At 31.3% G+C, this 19,365-nt stretch overlaps 1 protein-coding gene across 1 annotated transcript in view; it reads right to left on the bottom strand.

Annotated features, from left to right (window-relative positions):
- The window catches only part of Rnmt (RNA guanine-7 methyltransferase), a 36,902-nt gene extending 18,340 nt beyond the window's left edge, over positions 1-18,562 (bottom strand). The window contains exons 1-5 of the mRNA XM_075356619.1: positions 18,345-18,562; positions 16,888-17,109; positions 15,101-15,239; positions 10,656-10,912; positions 5,165-5,346 (exon numbers count right to left, since the gene is read on the bottom strand). Of these exons, the coding sequence (XP_075212734.1) occupies positions 5,165-5,346; positions 10,656-10,912; positions 15,101-15,239; positions 16,888-17,085 (776 nt within the window). The 5' untranslated portion in view covers positions 17,086-17,109; positions 18,345-18,562. The remainder of the gene's footprint in view (positions 1-5,164; positions 5,347-10,655; positions 10,913-15,100; positions 15,240-16,887; positions 17,110-18,344) is intronic.
- Between the last annotated feature and the right edge of the window lie 803 nt (positions 18,563-19,365).

The following is a 19,365-nucleotide window of genomic DNA, read 5'->3' as shown; positions in this document are numbered from 1 at the left end:
TATTTCAAGTGATTATCAATGATAGCTGTTACATGACTTGTAACAGCAAAACTTCTTTTCCTTTTTTCAAAAAAAAGTAGTTTACTTTTTTTGGAACATGAATGGACTGAAGCTTCTTCTCATTTAAATACCATAAATATTATCCTACATTTTCAAGAATGAAGCTGAAACTCTGCTGATTACAGAAAGAAAAGAGTAGTTATTCATACATAATATATGTATCTTGCAAATCTGCAAGATTCATTATATATATATATGAATGTTTGTTTGTTTGTCCCATATGCGTTCCTATACCATTCATCCAGCTACGTGGCATGGGGGTTGAGATATTTCAAAAAATGTTATTTATGGTCTGATTTGGCTGATTTTTTTGACTGATTTGACCGATTTCATTTTCAATCCAGTTATAAATGCACTATCACTTTCAAAATAGTTCCTTTGGGAAGCCACCAACACTTCAAACGATTTTCTCAGTCTTCACAGCAGTGTTGGAACTCAGAAACCGGAATATCCTTCAGAAGGTCAGTGCCTTTTTTAAAAATATTTTTTTTTCTACTGTTCTATAATGGTATCCTTAGAGATTTTTTTTTAAATCCAGGAATAGGAAAAGTCGCAGGGACTAAAGTCAGGTAAATAAGGTAGTTGAGGAACTACAAGAATGTTTTTCTTTGCCAAAAACTCATTAATTGAGAGTGCAATGTGACAAGGTGGACTGTCATGATGTAGCATCCAGTTGTCTTTGATGGCTGGTCTCACGCAGGCAACTCTTTTCTGCAGCCTTTCAAGAATTTCTTGGTAAACATATTGATTTACAGTCTGTCCCATAGGTAACCCACCGAGTTGGTCTAGTGGTGATCGCATCTTCCAAACAAGCTGATTTGGAAGTCAAGAATTCCAGTGTTCAAGTCCTAGTAAAGGCAGTTACTTTTATACGGATTTGAATACTAGATCGTGGATACCGGTGTGTTCTTTGGCAGTTGGGTTTCAATTAACTACACATCTAAGGAACGGTCAAACTGAGACTGTACAAGACTACACTTCATTTACATAGGCAGAAACTCATTGTGAACATTGGCATTACTATCAAAGAAACAAATTAGCATGGTTCTGATTTACTCATTTTTGCTTTTTTGGGATGTGGTGAGTTTGAAGTGTGCCACTCCTTGCTCTGGCATTTTGTTTCTAAGTCATACTCAAATATCCAAGATTCATCACCAGTATAAAAACACTTTTTAAAAAATCAGGATTAGTTTCAATTCGCCCTTGAAGATCACGGCACATTTCCACCCTGTTGTTTTTCTGTTCAACAGTAAGGTTTATTGGGACCAATTTTGCAAAAAAATTTTTCATGTCCAATTTGTTTGTCAAAATTTGATGGTATGGTTTAAATCAATTGTTCTGCAATCATTTTGACAGTTAATTGCTGGTCGTACTGTATGAAGTCTCTGATTCACTCAACACTGTTGTCACTTTTTGAGTTAACGGTCTCCCAGAGCAAGGAATGTCTGCGACTGATTCCCAGCCACCTGAAAATCCTTTACACCAACTAAAAATTTGGGCTCGTGACAGTATCATCTCCATACGCATTTTTCAATTTTGAAAAAGTTTCAGTAGCATTCCCACCGAGTTTAACACAAAATTTGATTTCACAACATTGCTCATAATTAGTATCTCATTTTCGTAACGCACAACAAAAATTGTTTCACGAAAAGTTTGTTTACGTCTCACACCGCAACAACAGACTAAAAGTAATAGTACCTAATATAAATCAGCTGTTCATATAACTGAATGTTTGCCAGTAACTTTACAGTGTTGCCACTTTGACTGCCAAAAGAAAACTAGTCTCACTACTTTATTTATAGGCCTCGTACATACAAATCAATGTTGCACATGCATTTTTTGATCACATTGCAAGAATTTTGAGTAACATCTTTGCAATCAATGATGCAGTTAGTATAAATTCTTATTCAACTGGAAGAATTTAAAGTACAATCACTTTAAATTATACATATTTTTTTTTATTAAGCTGGATAAAATGAATCTAGGAACCCTCATTATCAAATTTGTGATGAATCATATTTCTCTAGTTTCTGTACTCTATCTCTGAACTTCAATAAACTACAAATAGTGACCAAAATTTTACTTCTACAAGGAACCAAAGGAGAATCCATGCAGTTTTTTGTGCATTATTAAGTAAACATTTTTATATTTTGTTTAACCCACTGCTTCATTTCCATCCTTCAGTAAACAAGTTTATAGAAAGTAATCAGGATTATTAATTTGTAGTGTGAGTGAATATATTGCCTACTTCATAATATATTAGTACTATCAAATGTGTTTCCAAATCCAGTGCCTATTTTCCCAATTTGAACACGGAATGATTTGAAGTTTGCACAACAAGTTTACAAAATGGGGTCAGGTACGATTTGCAAAGCAAGAACTTAACCTTATATCAATCTGTATTTTTTAAAAGAATTTCTTCTATCTTATTCCAAGAAGAAAATGAAAGAAAATTCAACAATAAAATTAATATAAAGATTTATCAAAAAAGTATAATACAATTTTTATAGCTTCACTATAAAAACCCAAGCCCAAGGGCCTTTTTCAATGTGATTGACAACATAATCAAGCTAATTACAAAATATCAATCTTGTGATTTTAATAAATTAATAAGATTCACAAATAACAAAAATAAACACAAGGGAGGGTATTGAATATTTAAAAATATAGCATTATGCTAGAAGATTATGCTCAATATCTTAAAATCTTTTAGACATAATAAGGAAAACTACACCTTGTTGATGTTCAATGTACATGAACGAATAACACACTGCATGTTTTGTAATAAAGAAGATTCTGCCAGTGGAAATATAGCAGTATAAAGAATACTTCATAATGACAATAATATGTTAGAAATGCAAGAAATGTCAAGAGCCTGACAGCTGCACAATAAAGATCATTACTCATTTTTGTCTTCACTAAAGGAAGAGTAAACAGCAGTGTACAGTTGATTTTTTAAAAATTATATCACTGCACTACAATGAGAGCTACAACAATTTAAACAAGGCATATGCAATAATACAAAATTTAATTTATGCAATTTTAATAACTAATGGGTTTACTGCAGAGAACCGATAAGCATGCAATAACAAATAACTACTCCAATTTCTTAATTTAATAAAATAGGATCTGACATGATAGGGGTTTTCCAGTATTCCAATGAAGTAAGGACTGATGAAAATGTAATAAAATATCATACAGCTAATAGAAAACATACAAGTGTCTGAAATGTAATTTCATCATTTTTTTTTGTAATTTTTTTAGATTAACAGTTCAATTTGTAAGAGATACAAGTTCAACATCATTAATCTCACAAATATAATAGGGTAAACATAAAACAAACTCTTTTTAACAGATTACCATGACTTTACTCACATATAAGAAAAAATGGTATATATACAGGTGAATGTAATTTAGCGCACTTTAGGGGTTAATAAAAAATGAACACAGGAATGTAGCACACACTGACTTTTTTTCAAATAACAGTGTAGGTACTAGAATTACTAACCACCGGGTTGGTCTAGTGGTTAACACGTCTTCCCAAATCAACTGATTTGGAAGGCGAGAGTTACAGCGTTCTAGTAAAGCCAGTTATTTTTACACGAATTTGAATACTAGATCGTGGATACCGGTGTTCTTTGGTGGTTGGGTTTCAATTAACCACACATCTCAGGAATGGTCGAACTGAGAATGTACAAGACTACACTTCATTTACACTCATACATATCATCCTCATTCATCCTCTGAAGAATTATCTAAACGGTAGTTACCGGAGGCTAAACAGGAAAAAGGAAGGAAGGTATTAGAATTACTGATGACCTTAAATGAACATGCCAGTACGATGTAACAATATGGGTGATCATCAGTTAGCAATGGCTACTGTGCAGGAGAAATTAATGTGTATACTATGGTTTCATGAAAGCATAGTTGTTATTACTGTTTGTAGATTTTTTCATTTTGAGTACATCCATGATCCTCCTCTATTAAACATGGTTAACAAAATTTAAGCATATAGGAAGTGTAGTGCACAAAAAAAGGTGCTGGCAGACCTCCCATCTCTGAGGAAGTTGTGCATCATGTAAGAGAAACTTTTCAGAGATGCTTGGGTAAACTGAGTTGTATGAATTTAGAACTGGAAATACCATAATTGGCAATTGCGAAGATTGTACATAAGCACCTAAAACTTCACACATACAAAATTCAGTTGATGCATGCAAATACCCTGCGCCATCTCAATTTTGCTATGGACATTCCAAACACAATGTGATTCCCTGAAAATTAACGTTTGATGTGTGTAAACTGCTTATGAAGTGATCAAACTATTCTTCTTTGCTTAGGCAACTACTAGCCTAGTTATCTAGGCATGTTACAGAAGTCTGTAGTACCATAAATTGAACATTGGCAACCCAACATTTTCTACCAACAAGATGATGCACCACCACTCTGGGGTTTACATGTTAGGGACTAACTACATGAACAGTTTTCTCAATGTTGAATAGGATACGTGCCACAAAAGATGAGTATGTGGTATTTGTTTGAAGTTAAAGAGTGCTGTAAACAGAACTGTTTGAAATGCCCTGTTTAACAATAAAACATGGGACGCAAATATTGCTTTGTTAATTTTTAAATAACACCTAAAGCATGATGAATAATTTATGATCACCTGTATATGTATAATGCTTCTAATTACAATCAATAAAATGTACAAAAAGTAGAAATTAAAAAAAAAACAATAAATTAGAAAATGGATAAGACAAAATTAATTTTGGGCAAATTAAATTAAAGAGTATTTTAAAAATATTTTTTTCATAATTAAAGAAAAAGATATTGAATAAAAATATAGTTTATAAAAAGTTACAGTTTAGTGTAAAATTATATAAAATCTAAATAGTGAATAAAATTATTTTTCTTTTAGAATAGATATAATAAAAAAAAAAAACAAAATAAAAAGAAAACTGACAATTTTGAAAGGGTGATAAAATAAAACGTACAAGATTTGATTAATCAATCACCTTAAGCAAGGTCCTTTTTGTTGTACCAATCAGAAAGGAAGAAAAGTTAAAATAGAGTACGATATAAGAATTTAGTACATCATAATACAGACATAATTTCATTGGCGTCTGGCATAGTACCGATGAAGAAACCACCAGGCTGTAAACACTCAGCTGCATTCTGCAACATACACTCTGCCTGAGCTAACGATTCAAAACTGTAGTGAAATGAAAATTGACAGCTCACTAAATCTAATGAGATGGACGGATCTTTGTAATGTGTTCTTAATCGGACCTGAAATAATGTAATAAATAATAAATGATTATTGCAGACAATGTAAAAATATATACAAAAATTAAAAACTGGTAAAATGCAAAACATAATAATACTACGATACACTATTTTGTTATAATCCATTATTGGAAAATACCCTCTAAAAGAAAAAGTCACAGTAATTAAACATTTAACTTAAAAATTTATTACATAATTAAACATATTTTTCAGAGTAACTGCCAAGACTTGGTAGTACTCATAAGAACACAGAGGTAATCGGCTGATTGCCGTTTGGATTCATAACAGAAAATTGATACTTCAGATTTTTCATACTCACAGTCATTTGCTAAAATAAATGTTAATCATATCTAAGTAAAAAGTCATTAAATGATTACTGTTTAGTTTATAATCTGTTAATAAAAATTTTAATTGATATAAAATTTTAATATGTAGAAAATAATTTTATCAGCAATAAGTATAACCATCTACACAATGATAATCAGCTAAATTTTAAGTTTTTAGTACCTAAAAATAAAATAAACATGATATAAAAAACAGAATTTAAATATTTTTATTTATTTTGAAAGACTGTAATAATATAGCACTGTACTATGATTTCCAACTTTAGAAAGGAAAGAAAGTATTTATGACATTAAATTTCAAAATTGGACTCTGAATTCTTTCAAAGCACATACACACATAAATTTTACTAGTTTGTAATGTTTGAATATTTCAGCAGGAAAAGTAAACAAGTTTTACCTGCTTATAAGGAATTATAATTCTTTGGTGTACATAATAACAGTTATTTCCAAATAACACCAAATTTTAGCAAATACCCCTTCCCTTTTACCTATATCTTGCATTAAAGTATGTGTGTAGTTACGTTTTAATTTTAGAGAAATATGTAACAAAATCTTTATTTATTGTTTAGCATCTCAATCAATGAAACCTTACAAGAACATTAGTGTTAATCCCAGATTCTTAAGCATAAATAACTCATTAAACAAAGATTGGTCCTTACAAATAAATTCTGGCTACAAGTGCAAAATTAATAAATGGTAATTAAAAAAAAAGGTATTAAATTTATCATAAATACCAGGCTTATTCCCAATTAAAACTGCCAGATGAGATCTAATGAAATTTTATGATATATGAAACATTACTAAGCCTGAAAAGAATTCATACTTAGATCTTTCTGAATGAAGGCAGATGTAAAATTTAATATAATATGTAACTATTTTATATAGTATATTAAATTGCAAAGAACCGACAGAACTCTTAAACTTCAACATCAACACCCCAATAACAGCACCACCAGATAACACTAACCCTCCCACAAACAAAAAAAAAAACCAAATACTGGGTAAGATGAAGAATTACAAAGCAGTGGGAGAAGATCAGACCTTTGTAAAGATCTGGAAACATGCAGGAAAATCAGCAAAAACTGGCCTTAATCAACAGCTTGTCAATATCTGGATCAAACAAGAACTACCAGAACACTGGACGGCAGCCCTCATCCATCCGCTACACAAAAAAGGGGACTTAACAGACCCTAACAATTACAGAGGAATCTCACTCCTATATAAAACATACAAAATTCTTACAAGAATCATCCTCAATAGGATCGGTTCTACCTGGAGAATACTAGAGAGCTGTTCCAGACTGATGAGTCTCAAGCTAATAATAAATTACAACAGGAAAAGAAACTGAGACATGGTGGTAACATTTGTAGATTTCAAGTAAGCTTACAACTAAATCCATAGAAAATCCCTACTAAAAATTCTACAACACCTCAGACTACATACCAAATTAATAAACATGATAAAACTGACCCTCACAAACTCGAAGTCAAGGGTAAAATTCAGAGGCAAGCTCTCGAAACCAACTGAGATCAAAAGAGGCCTGTGCCAAAGCATGGGCTCTCACTGCTATTATTCAACTGTGCTCCAGAAATGGTAATAAGGGAATGGCTCAAAAAATGCCCCAAAAATAAAAATAGGCGACAAATCAAAACAAACTGTCTTGGTTTTGCCGACAACTTGGCACTGCTAGCAAATGACATCGACAAATCACAGATATTAGAACTTCAGAACACTGCAAAAATTGGCCTCAAAATATCATTCAAAAAGACAGAAATTATGCCCCAAAAACTAACATGATTAAAAGAAGCAAACTAAGAATAATAAAATCAAAATAGTAACCCAATTTAAATACTCTGAGAAATAATAGCATACAACCTAAACAAAAAAACCTCGATCCAAATAAGAACAAACAAACTAGCTAAAGCTCAAAAATTAACCTGGTACACTTGCAATAAAAAATGCCTATCAATAAACGCAAAAATAAAACACTACCAACACAGTTACAAAACCAGTAGCCACTTAAACAGCAGAAACACTCTTCCACCTGAAGAAACAATCAAAGACACAGACTCCAGAAAATTGAAAGAAGAATGGGAAGAACCTGCATCAATAAAAAGCCAGAAAGACGAGGAGTAGTGGATTATGCCAAAAAAAGTCGTGTACAAAAACAGTTAGAATCCATCACTGATACCACACATAAGGACAGTCTGGGATTCTTTGGACATATTGTGAGGATGAAAGATTCCAAACTGCTGAAACATCTAGTACAGTAGAATCTTGACTTGAAAAACACCAAGACAGGATACAGATGGATCAGAGTAATAAGAGAGGAAGTGAAGGTCTTACACCAGAAGACACCATAGTTAAGATAAAATTAAAAACAAAAACACTCATTTCATATTCACAAGAAAAAACTTACAACAGAATATTTTCAACACTAGAAAGGGCACAAAGACCGAAACTTATGAAAAAGTACTGAGAGGAACGCAAGGCACAAACAGTCCTGTCGAAGATACTTGGATAATGGACTGACTAAAGTAATCCTATGTGACCATAAAAGAAAATAGTAATAATATAGTATATCATAACTATTATTTTTCATTCTAACCCACAAATGTACCAAATAAGTAATAAAATGGGAAGATAAATGATTTTAATTAATCACTTTGAAGTAAAAAAGTAAGAGCACTCAATGTGATACAAATTAATGCACTGTGTAAAAACAATTTAACAAGATTCAGAAAATAATATATATTCATGTAAATATTTCAGAAATTCAAAAATTTAAAGGAGATGGGTGAAATTTAAATTCTACCCAATCTCATTTACACCACTAGCGTTTATACGAGGGTTGTCTGAAAAGTTTTGAGCCTCAACATGAAGATGGCAATACTCATCAACAAAAGTTAGGGAATGTATATGTGCACACATTGAAAGGTACTCACTAAAATTTCAGCCATTTTGGATGCTAAGTTGTTGTTTGATAATCTTTTGGGTAAGTCATTCTGAGTGTTTTGTGGGAAAAATCAAATATCGTGCCACGATTAAATACTTGCATTTGAAAGGCAATACTCCTACACAAATTAAAACTGAGTTAGACGTTGTTTATGGAGACTCTGTCCCACCATTTGCCACTGTGAAAAGATGAGCAGCTGAATTACATGGTCATACCAGCTTGGCTGATGAGCGTTCGGGACAGCCAAAAACTGCAACCACCACCAATATCATCGAAAAAGTTCACCAAATGGTACTGGATGACCAACAAATTAAGGTTAGAGAAATAGCAGAGGCTATGGGCATATCAAAAGAATGTGTTTGTCATATATTAACTGAAGAATTGGATATGCATAAGCTATCCATGCGTTTGCTCACTTTGGACCAAAAATGCGTTCGAATGAACATCTTCAAGGCCCTGCTGGAGCAGTTTAAGCAAAACAAGTCAGATTTTTTGCATCGATTCATAACTGTAGATGAAATCTGGATCCACCACTACACTCCTAAGACAAAACAACAATCAAAACAGTGGACTGCAAAGAATGAACCTGCTCCGATAGAAGGCGAAGACAGTTCCATTGGCCAGGAAGGTGATGGTGACTGTTTTTTGGGATAATAACATAATTTTGTTTATCGATTATCTCCAAAGAGGTAAAACAACAACAGGATAGCATTACGCATCATTACTTCAGAAACTGAAGGCAGAAATTGCAAAAAAAATGACCTCATTTGAAGAAGAAAAAAGTGCTTTTCTATCAGAACAATATGTTCAGTATCATGTTTTGTTTTCTCCTTATTTGATGGTAAACAAACTAACTAACTATCTCTTCTGCTTATTTTCAAAAAAGCATATAAATTCCTTATTTCAGTTGATGAGTTCACCAGCTGATTTTAGCTATATATATTACCTTTTTTTATTATATTGGTTAGTCTATTTCATATATTGATACATGTAACTTAACTCTTAATAAATATATCATTAATGATTCTAATATTGAAACATAATGAATTAACATGTACCCTATTTAAACAAAATATAATCTGATATAAAATGTAAAGGATAACCTATGTAAATATACTACTGTAATCAATAAAAATATGTGAAAACTATTTACAAAATAAACACATATTCAAGAGACTAACAATGAATTTATTTAGATATAAATGATCCAGCGCCTTAAAGTTCACAATAATAAAAGGTGCATTAAGACAGTTATTCGAACACAATGTGCCTGTTCACACTTCGATGGTCGCCATTACTAAAATTCACAAACTGCTCTTTGAATAGGTTGACCACTCACTGTATTCATTAGATCTGGCCTCAAGCAACTTTTTCTTGTTTCCTAACCTTAAAGTTTCCCTTGGAGGAAAGAGATTTTCATCAGATGTTATCGCATACAAAAACATCAATTTTGTGGAGAGACACCAGCTACTATTTGGAAGGGTTAAAGAGGTTTGAGCATCGCTGGAAAAAGTCTATAGACTTGAAAGGAGATTTATGTTGAAAAATAAAACTATATTTGACAGAAAAAATATAAGTCTATAGACTTGAAAGGAGATTTATGTTGAAAAATAAAACTATATTTGACAGAAAAAATATATCTTTCTATGTTAGGTTCAAAACATTTCTGACAACCCTCTTAAATTGTGGATCTGTTACTGTTGTTCCTTTATAACCACAATAAAAAAAAGATACCAGTAGTTCTAAGATAACTTAGAAGAATTTTTTTCTAAACAATTGCTTTCAAAGTACAAAAATTAAAATTATTTTTAATCCAAACTGTTAGGTCATAAAAGATAAAAAGAGTTCTTCTAAATTCTGATTTTGAAACATCAACAGATATGGTTTTTTAAACAGAAAAATAAGCATCCTAAACTTTTATTACAGATAATTTTTTCAAATAAGTTCAGCATTCAGAGAAAAAATACTTTTATACAAAAGTAAAAAATAAAAATCGAACATTAATTACCCACCTTTGTACAATCAGCAGGGATAAATTCAGCAGTAAAACATCGTTGAAAATTTCTGTCCCGTCTCATTCTTTCTTGAATATCTTCAAATCTCTTCTGACATTGTTTAACAGATGTTTCGGCAAGATCAACACATACCAAATGTGTTATTCTTCCATTACGCCATTTAAAGAGATCCCCACCTTTACCACAGCACATGTCCAGTACTTTTAATGGAGCTCCTGCAGGTTTTGAATTACGCACTTTCTCTAAAAATTCATCTAAACAAGCAAGAAAAATAAATCCTTAAATACTCTGATAACAATATGTTCAATAAGTCTCATCTAAGAACATGCTGAGATGACAATTCAGGTGAACATTATTTGAAAGGATGATTTAATAGAGATTGTCCTTGAAGGTATTTGCTTTTTTGAAGGGGATTGTAGCCTTCATACAGTTCCCTTGAAATTTTCATACAAGTACCTGAATAGCTTATATTCATACTTATATTCAATTTGGCAGATCTGCGAGCAAAAATTAAGTAATGTATGGCAGCAATTTCTTAAGATGAACCCCAAACAGTGTTTTATAACATTATTTGACAAGTCATTTATGTTTTGTTTTTTTCTGGGGGGGGGCGGGGGGCGAAAAATGCCTGTGCATTATCATCGCCCGAAATTTGCTTTAATAAAAAAGTAAAATAACACTGAAATAAAGAACTAAATAAGGTTTAAAACTAATATAAATTATATAATAAAAAATTTATTAAAACAAAAGTTAAAAAAGTGAAATAAAACTCAAAACTAATATCGCAGACGGAGTCTTTACAACATAAAAGCTAAAATAATAGAAAAAGGAAACTATATAAAACTTGACCAATTCCGATAGGGAGTGCAAAAGGCTCCCTAATCGGATAATAAAATTAAAGACGTAGAACCAAAAAAAATCAAATTTGAAAGTAAAGGAAAAAAAAATTATCAAAAACTCTTCTAGCATAAAATATATATGATAATATTAAATTTTTTGCAGTAATCTAGTACTACGCAAAAGCAGAAACATCCGGTTCAAAATTTCATTATCATTGTACAAGATACCACGGATGTTTCTAGGTAGATTAAATTTACGACACAACACCGCATAACATATGCAGTCTATGAGAACGTGGTGCACAGTCATGCGGCAGTTGCATCGTGTGCATAGGGGTGGGTGTCCTAACATTAGGTACTCGTATGTGATCCTCATATGCCCTATCTGTAATCGGCAGAGGACTACTTCTTCACAACGAATTTTTCTGCAAGAGGAGTCCCATGGCAACACTAAATATTTAATCCATCGGAGTTTATTATCGATGGTAGTCGCCCAGTCACTTTGCCACCTTGCTCTCAGTGATTGTTTTACACAATTAATAAAATCAAAAGTAGTAACTCAGGTGGTGAAAGGAGGTTGAATACATGCTTCTTTGGCAGCATAATCTGCTTGTTCATTACCTGGAATCCCTACATGGCTAGGAACCCAGCAAAAACTTACTTCTGTGTTGCGATTACTCAACTCAGCGATTGCATTGTAAATTTCAATGACGACAGGATGTTTGGAATAAAAGTTTTCTAACGCCTAGAGAGCACTACAAATAAGAATGTTTCTATATTTCGGGTTAATGATATTTAGAGCCTTATTTACAGCGAGTAGTTCAGCGGTGAACACACTCGTAATACCGGGTAGACCAAACATATAAGTTCTTTCATTGACAACAAAAGCACAACCAACAGTATCGTCTTGTTTCGATCCATCAGTGTATATCACCACGTCTGGGTTCGTCTTGGTGAGAACACACTGAAACATTTGACGAAAAACAGTAGATGTTGTTGATTGTTTATCGTAGTCGTAAGGTCAAATGTAAAATTTACAAGGTTTATTCTCCACGGAGGATATGAGCACAGACATTATGGAGAGAACGACAGAGTGTCAACATTTATATGCTGCAGCAGATGTCGGGTACGGACACTAGATCTATTTATTTGCCCATTGCAAACTGATGTAAAATAAAAGCACATATTTCTCTTTTAGGCACATATTCCACCAGTTGACTGCAGTGCATTGACTTATGTTCAACTGCCATAAATCTCAAATCTACTGAAGTCGGTTCCTTGCACCCACAATAAATGAATCATGTAACAGTAACTATCAGAAGCCTACTACCCTCTAGCCAATTTCCATCATGAAATTGCTTAGTTTCATTACAAGTTCTTCAGTTACACTTCCACTTCACACAATCACTGAAATATAATTTTACGTTGTAATTTTGTCTGCATTTCAGGAACATAATAATATTCCATATTCCTGTAACAACTGTACCACTGCCTCTTCAGTATTATGTAGCTGCCACAAATTCATTACCGTTACTTCCTATTACAATGTTAGGAAACTAAATAACAAAAATGCAACAGCTAAATAAATGTACAAGATTACTGCGATAACAAGAAATAAAGTAACTTCAGTAACAGTGTGCACAACAAAAATAATGCATAATAATGTAGATAATAATAATTTATAATAGCTGTATATGTAAAATAATAGCTTCATGTGTGTATATAATAGCTGTATATGTAATAAAAATATGCATGCCCAGTTAATGAAAACATACCCATATTTCTTGCCTTGTTTGGCACATCTGATAACCCATGAATACACTCATAAAAATTGTTACAATTGTAAAAATATACATTCATTAAAATTGTTTATTGTTACAGTTTTCATGAGTTTTAAAAAGAATTATGAAAATGTCAATTGTCCACTAACAGTAAAAGTTCACTAATATTTAAAATTAAATTTATATAACAAATAATAAATTCAATTCAGTTTTTGTCATCGTATAGCAAGAAATTCGTAAAGCTGTCACTTAGTAGTTAATTTATTTTAGTGAGTTTTCTTTATTTCACCATGTAATGATATCATCCCTGTTAATTAAAGCACTTTCCCGGTTTCATTTTTCATATTTAAAATTCATATTTTTTAACAATATATGAAAAATTGTTCTTTGGAAATCTGATAGATTGTTATCGTCATTTACAACGCGTTAACACTTTGTCTATTGTAGGCAGTTAATTTTGAAAAGAAAATTTGTACTTTTTACGAATCACATTTTTATAGAAATCATCAACCTTTTCTTCAATTGACCACCAAGGGTTTTTTTCTTAGGAGACCATAATTCATTAGTAGATTTATGCTCGTGAATCACATTGTACACTGAAACAGCACAACTTCCACTTATGTTAGCAGTTTTATTAACAAGATCTGAAATCAACGCTGCTGAATTACTCTGTAATTTGCTTTTGTAAGCATTTAAAATGATGATATTTTTCTGTGATTTAAGGGGGTTTTTTGTGATCTTTTTTTCAGAGGGGATATCAATAATCGAGCACTATTATCAGCTGAACAGTATCAGACATGGTGTCAAAATAATGGTACAACTCAAGTATTACAGACACAAATCTAGGAATACACTACACTCACATTCCAGTAGACTTAAATAAAATTCCATTATATTAACTTTAAATAACATTAGAATAAATAAATAACTGATACACAAAAATTGAACATAAGAGCAAAAGAGTAATCATATGAAAAGATTAAGGTTGTAATAGAACTGACAAGACATAATATCATATAAACATTTGATTATATGATTACTATAGGACTAATATATGGTGACTTATATATAAGTAATGATTGTTAATAATAATACAACAATGACTGTTTTTTAATGTTTGGTTTATATAATTTTTTTTTAATTGTATATAGATATGTCCACATTATGAATCGACACTGATATACAGGACGTGACTCAGTAGAATTACAACGAATTCACACAAATGCAATGTTTGTTTATCCTTCACTATACATAAACTAACTGAATACGGTTAAATGTAGAATAATAGAATTTTAATCTATAGAAACTGATTCAATGAACAAGACTCTGATGTTAGCGTTTTACCTTATGTCACACCCTATAATTTCCAGAATGTTACTTACTGAAGTGCTCCAGGTGTTGGAGCTCCCTTACACTGTAAGGGATACAGTTAAACAACTTACCCAAAATCCAATATAGTTTTTAAATCCTTACTGTGACCTTGATTCTCAAATTATTGTTACAAATTTTGAAAAATTCTGTAGATGGTATAAAACATGATAATAAAGTGACTGACTATAATTTTTTTTAAATTTTAAGTGTGGGCAAGGCAACCTATGAATGAATAAATCTGTTGTAATTCTAGCTGTCATCAACAAACGAACAAGATGTAACTGAACTTTAACAACACTGTATATTACCCACACTGTAACAAGTATGCTTCAACACTGTATTCATTGTTATTTCTGGCAAATAAAAGTTATAAAATAGTATTATAATAATAATAGTATTATAATAATAGTATATAAAATAGTATTTATAAATATATAAAAACCATACTTACTTATGAGCATACTTTTGATCCAGTTGTTAAAATTACGAAGATAGACAATTCTACTCTGATTTCTTTCAGACAGCCCTTTCTCTTCCAACATATTGTAATGAGCTGCTACAACTGCACCATGACCAGTTGCACCATTATCCTGTAATCAAAATCATTTCATAAATGAATCTGGATTATATAAAATAAATTTGATACAGAAAATATGATTAATTTACATTTAATTTATCTATAGTAAATAATAAGACTACCAAACACAATCTACATCAAAACTATCAATAATTTTTTATTTGTACTGAATAGCAGAATAATATAAATTAATTTAATAATAACAAGAGTCAAGCAAATGTTATAGTTCAGAAGAGAATGAATAATCAACAAACCTGTTAATCTGCCAGAAAGTCAGACTACTAATTACAAGGGAAATTATTAGTAAACCCCTTAACTTTAGTAAGTTTGTGAAACTGCTTTGGTATATATGTGAATAATTTCATTCTTTCTTGCTTAGGAATCTCATTGTTCGCTGATTGTCTTACAGAAAATGTTAATCGATGTTGATGGTCTTTTAATGGCTTTTTTAGTGGGACTGCAAATTTAGTTTATCAAAATATGTTTGTTTGACTTATTTATTTATACAAAGATCTATTTTTATTATTTTATGACATATTGCACTGATACATTTATTTTAAGTTCTATTGTTTTTATTATATGTAAAAAAAATTCTTTGTCCATACAATTTTAATATAGGGTTTGATGAGAACCAAACTAACCAAAAGTGGATAATCCTCCAAGAGATACTGAATTATGTAAAAGGAATATTCTACACTTTGAGTAAAAGTTTTAGATAAGTGACCCATGGTGACCATACCAACCCACATTTTCAACCAATTGTAACCAAAATAAAGTGGCAATGACTTGTATTTAAAAGTCATTGCACAAAATTTAATAATTTTTATTTCAAAATTGGTTAATCTAGTCCAAAGCTATCAAGTAAAATGGTAACTGATGGAGAAAAATACCAAAAGATTAGTTTTAACCCTCACCACCTGAATGAAATTGCCTAAATACATAACCAAATCACACTAATGTAATGGAATCATCTAAATGATACAAGAATGTGACTGAGCTGAGAAAATATAAAAAAGAAAAGAAGTTTCCTTCCTTCGTGGGAACTTTTAGGTTTTTTTTTAGCCCCTGGGACCACCAATAGGTCGCTTCAGAGGCTGAGATGTAATGACAATTTTGTACCACGTGGAAATGCCATGCCTATCTGGAATTTGAACCTGGATCGTCAATGAAAGGCTGAGATGCTACCACTTGTGCCATGGGGGCCAGCCTTCCTTCACGGGAACTTGAATAAAACCAAACATTATCAGAAAGTATCTCAGCTACCTAAAAGGCATTTAATTATGTGACCAAATTTACTTATCCTTTGAGTAAAAATTATTAGATATAAAACTCGTAAGGTCCATCTTTTTGCCACATTGACTAATTATGACCAAAATTAAATGGTTCTTGTACAGAATTATCATGCCAAATTTGATCCATCCAATCTGGAAATATCAAGCAAAAACCACACCACGTGACATATACACATGCATATGAATATATCCTTTCAGAATTTTTCAACATTAAAATTATGATTTTTAGTTAGAGGGATCATAAAATGTCAAGATCTGAAAAAATCCATCATGTTAAATCTAACCCATTAAAATACTCTACATTATATAGTATTTTGCACAGATATACACTATAAATGTATAACAAGTTATAAGTCCAAATACACTTACATTTGTTTTATCCCCATTCTGAACCAAGTTATCGTTATCTGTTTCTTCATTTGCTTTTGTATTAGAATCTTCAATTGCTTCATTATTTTCTTCAACTGAATGCTTTAAGTCATTATTCTCTTCAGATGAATATTTAATCTCAGTATTAGGTAATGATTCTTCAATCACAGATGATGACTTTTCTATTAAATTCTCCATAACTGACTTTTAACTAATCCAAATCTACAAAAGGAATCATTCACAATAAATAAAATTTAAATTCAATAATCTTTTTATTAATAAACACATATTCTTCAACTTATTTTCAAAGTATATCACATAGAACAATTAACTTCTACAAAACATTCTATAGAAGATGATAGCATTCTCTTTAAACTAACATGATCAGATTAGATAAATAGATTTTTCATTTTTACTGTTTATGTAACAAACAATGATATTCTGGATTTCTTGAACTACTTTTAATAAAAATTAAAATAAATTAAAGGAAATCATTATAATTTTCCTTCAAGAAAAGTATGATATTTACCAGCCTGTCTTACTGAATAAATTTATACTTTTTATTAATTTTGGATAGTAGTGGCTGTTTTGTTTCCAAATCGCTTCAGCACACTTAAAAGTTATAAGGAATACAGCCATCTCCTGCATTATCAAAAATTATACTCAGTAATCAATGTGCACTGAATATATGAAAAAACAATACAAAACTGGCTTCTATACACCATGGGCAGGAACATCTGAAATAGACAGTAGTCAGTGATCAAAACTGTAATTAACAAGTTGAAATTTTTCTATAAATTCATCAAGTTACAAAATTAAATTGGGCTGTATTCCCGTTTTACTTTGGCTTTTAGGGTTTAACCGATGGCACTGTTTCATGTTCAATTAATTGGCTGTCCAAACAAATTTCAGCACAAGACTAACTGCAAAACTTTAACTTAATATAAAGCCAGGTGAGAGCCAGTATAAACTCAAAACAAGAAAACTAAAGAACATTTACTTCAATGTTTTACTCCTAGGAAACTAAATGGATGCAAGAATTAAACAAACTATAATATATTGCAATTAATCATCGTTTCAAGAATAAGACAACCTCTACATTAGAGAGAACTCTTTGAATAGATGAATAAAAATAAATCTTAAAATCCAATAGGTTATAATCGATTTATAAAAATCCACAGTTAAATAAAATAATGCAGTCTAGTTGCTAAGTGTAGATACAGTTATAATGAAGTTAAGATAAAAAGCATTCCTATAATAACCTACTTTTGAAAAAATGCCCAAATTGCTACATTCAGGGCAAATTCATACACATTAATAATAAACAACTTCAATACTTTTCTTAGTGGAAGAGTTGGTTTTTAAATGTGATGAAGTTAATCATCAATTCACATTACGCATAAAATGTCAATAACATAAAGAATAATGGTAAGCAATTGTCATTGATCGTCCCTTACCAACTTTTCCAGATCCTGTCAACATAGAGAAAAACTGTTAATTCAGGTAAAATACTGGAATTAATTAAATAAAACTGTGAACAACTCCATTCAAAAATAAAACCCAATTATTAATTCAACAGTAATATCCAATCATTAACGCTAGATAACCTGTACACACATCAACAAAGTTACCGCTATGTACCCGACGTATACAATATCACAAAATCAGCTGTAAAGCAGTGCAACCACTTCATTATTATTTTGTAAGAATAAAAACCATTTCGTCATTACAAAGATAATTTGAGTTATTCAATGAAATCTGTATTCTTGATTAATGCGTAATGTAACGAATCCAAAAATATTTTGGCCATAAAAAAATAAATCAAAGAACATAATGGCTTGGCCATACTTTAATGACACTAATTACAGTGATAATGGTTTATGTAAGGTTCAAACTGCATTATATCAGTATTTTTTTTAACCTCCGGGACCACCGTTACGTACTACTTCAGGATAAGATGATTGACAATTTTTTTTTCAGCGTGTGAAAATGCCGTGTCTGACCGGGGGATTCGAACCCGATCAGGCATGACATTTTCACATACTACAAAAACAAATGATATCAGTATTGCGATATTGTAAACTTACGAACGAGAACTTTGCTCGGCTAAAAAAAATTGCGCATAATGGATACTTTTGTTAATTAAGATTTGAGTTTTCCTGATAAAATGTTTTAATTCATATTTTTAACAGCATTAATTACTGCCAGTATCGTTTTTAAACTCGGTAGCTTTTAACGGTTGCGATCCACTTTAATGGCAGAGCGCTCTGGGACTGAGGGCGATCTCCCTATTGATTTAAAGAAAACGAGATAAATAAAAATTTCTGGCGAAAAAGGATTTTGATTTATACTTATGTATATCATACAATTAATGAAACATATTTGCTGACATTTCCTTAAGCTGTTAACGAACAGATTGTTTTATTAATTTTACGCAAATAAAAACCCCCATAGGAATCGAAAATCATCTTTTAGGAC

The sequence above is a fragment of the Lycorma delicatula genome, chromosome 2, assembly GCF_047948215.1.
Source record: "Lycorma delicatula isolate Av1 chromosome 2, ASM4794821v1, whole genome shotgun sequence".
Taxonomy (NCBI): domain Eukaryota; kingdom Metazoa; phylum Arthropoda; class Insecta; order Hemiptera; family Fulgoridae; genus Lycorma; species Lycorma delicatula.
Note: the sequence above shows the minus strand (reverse complement) of the source record. Positions and strands in the feature narration are given on the sequence as shown.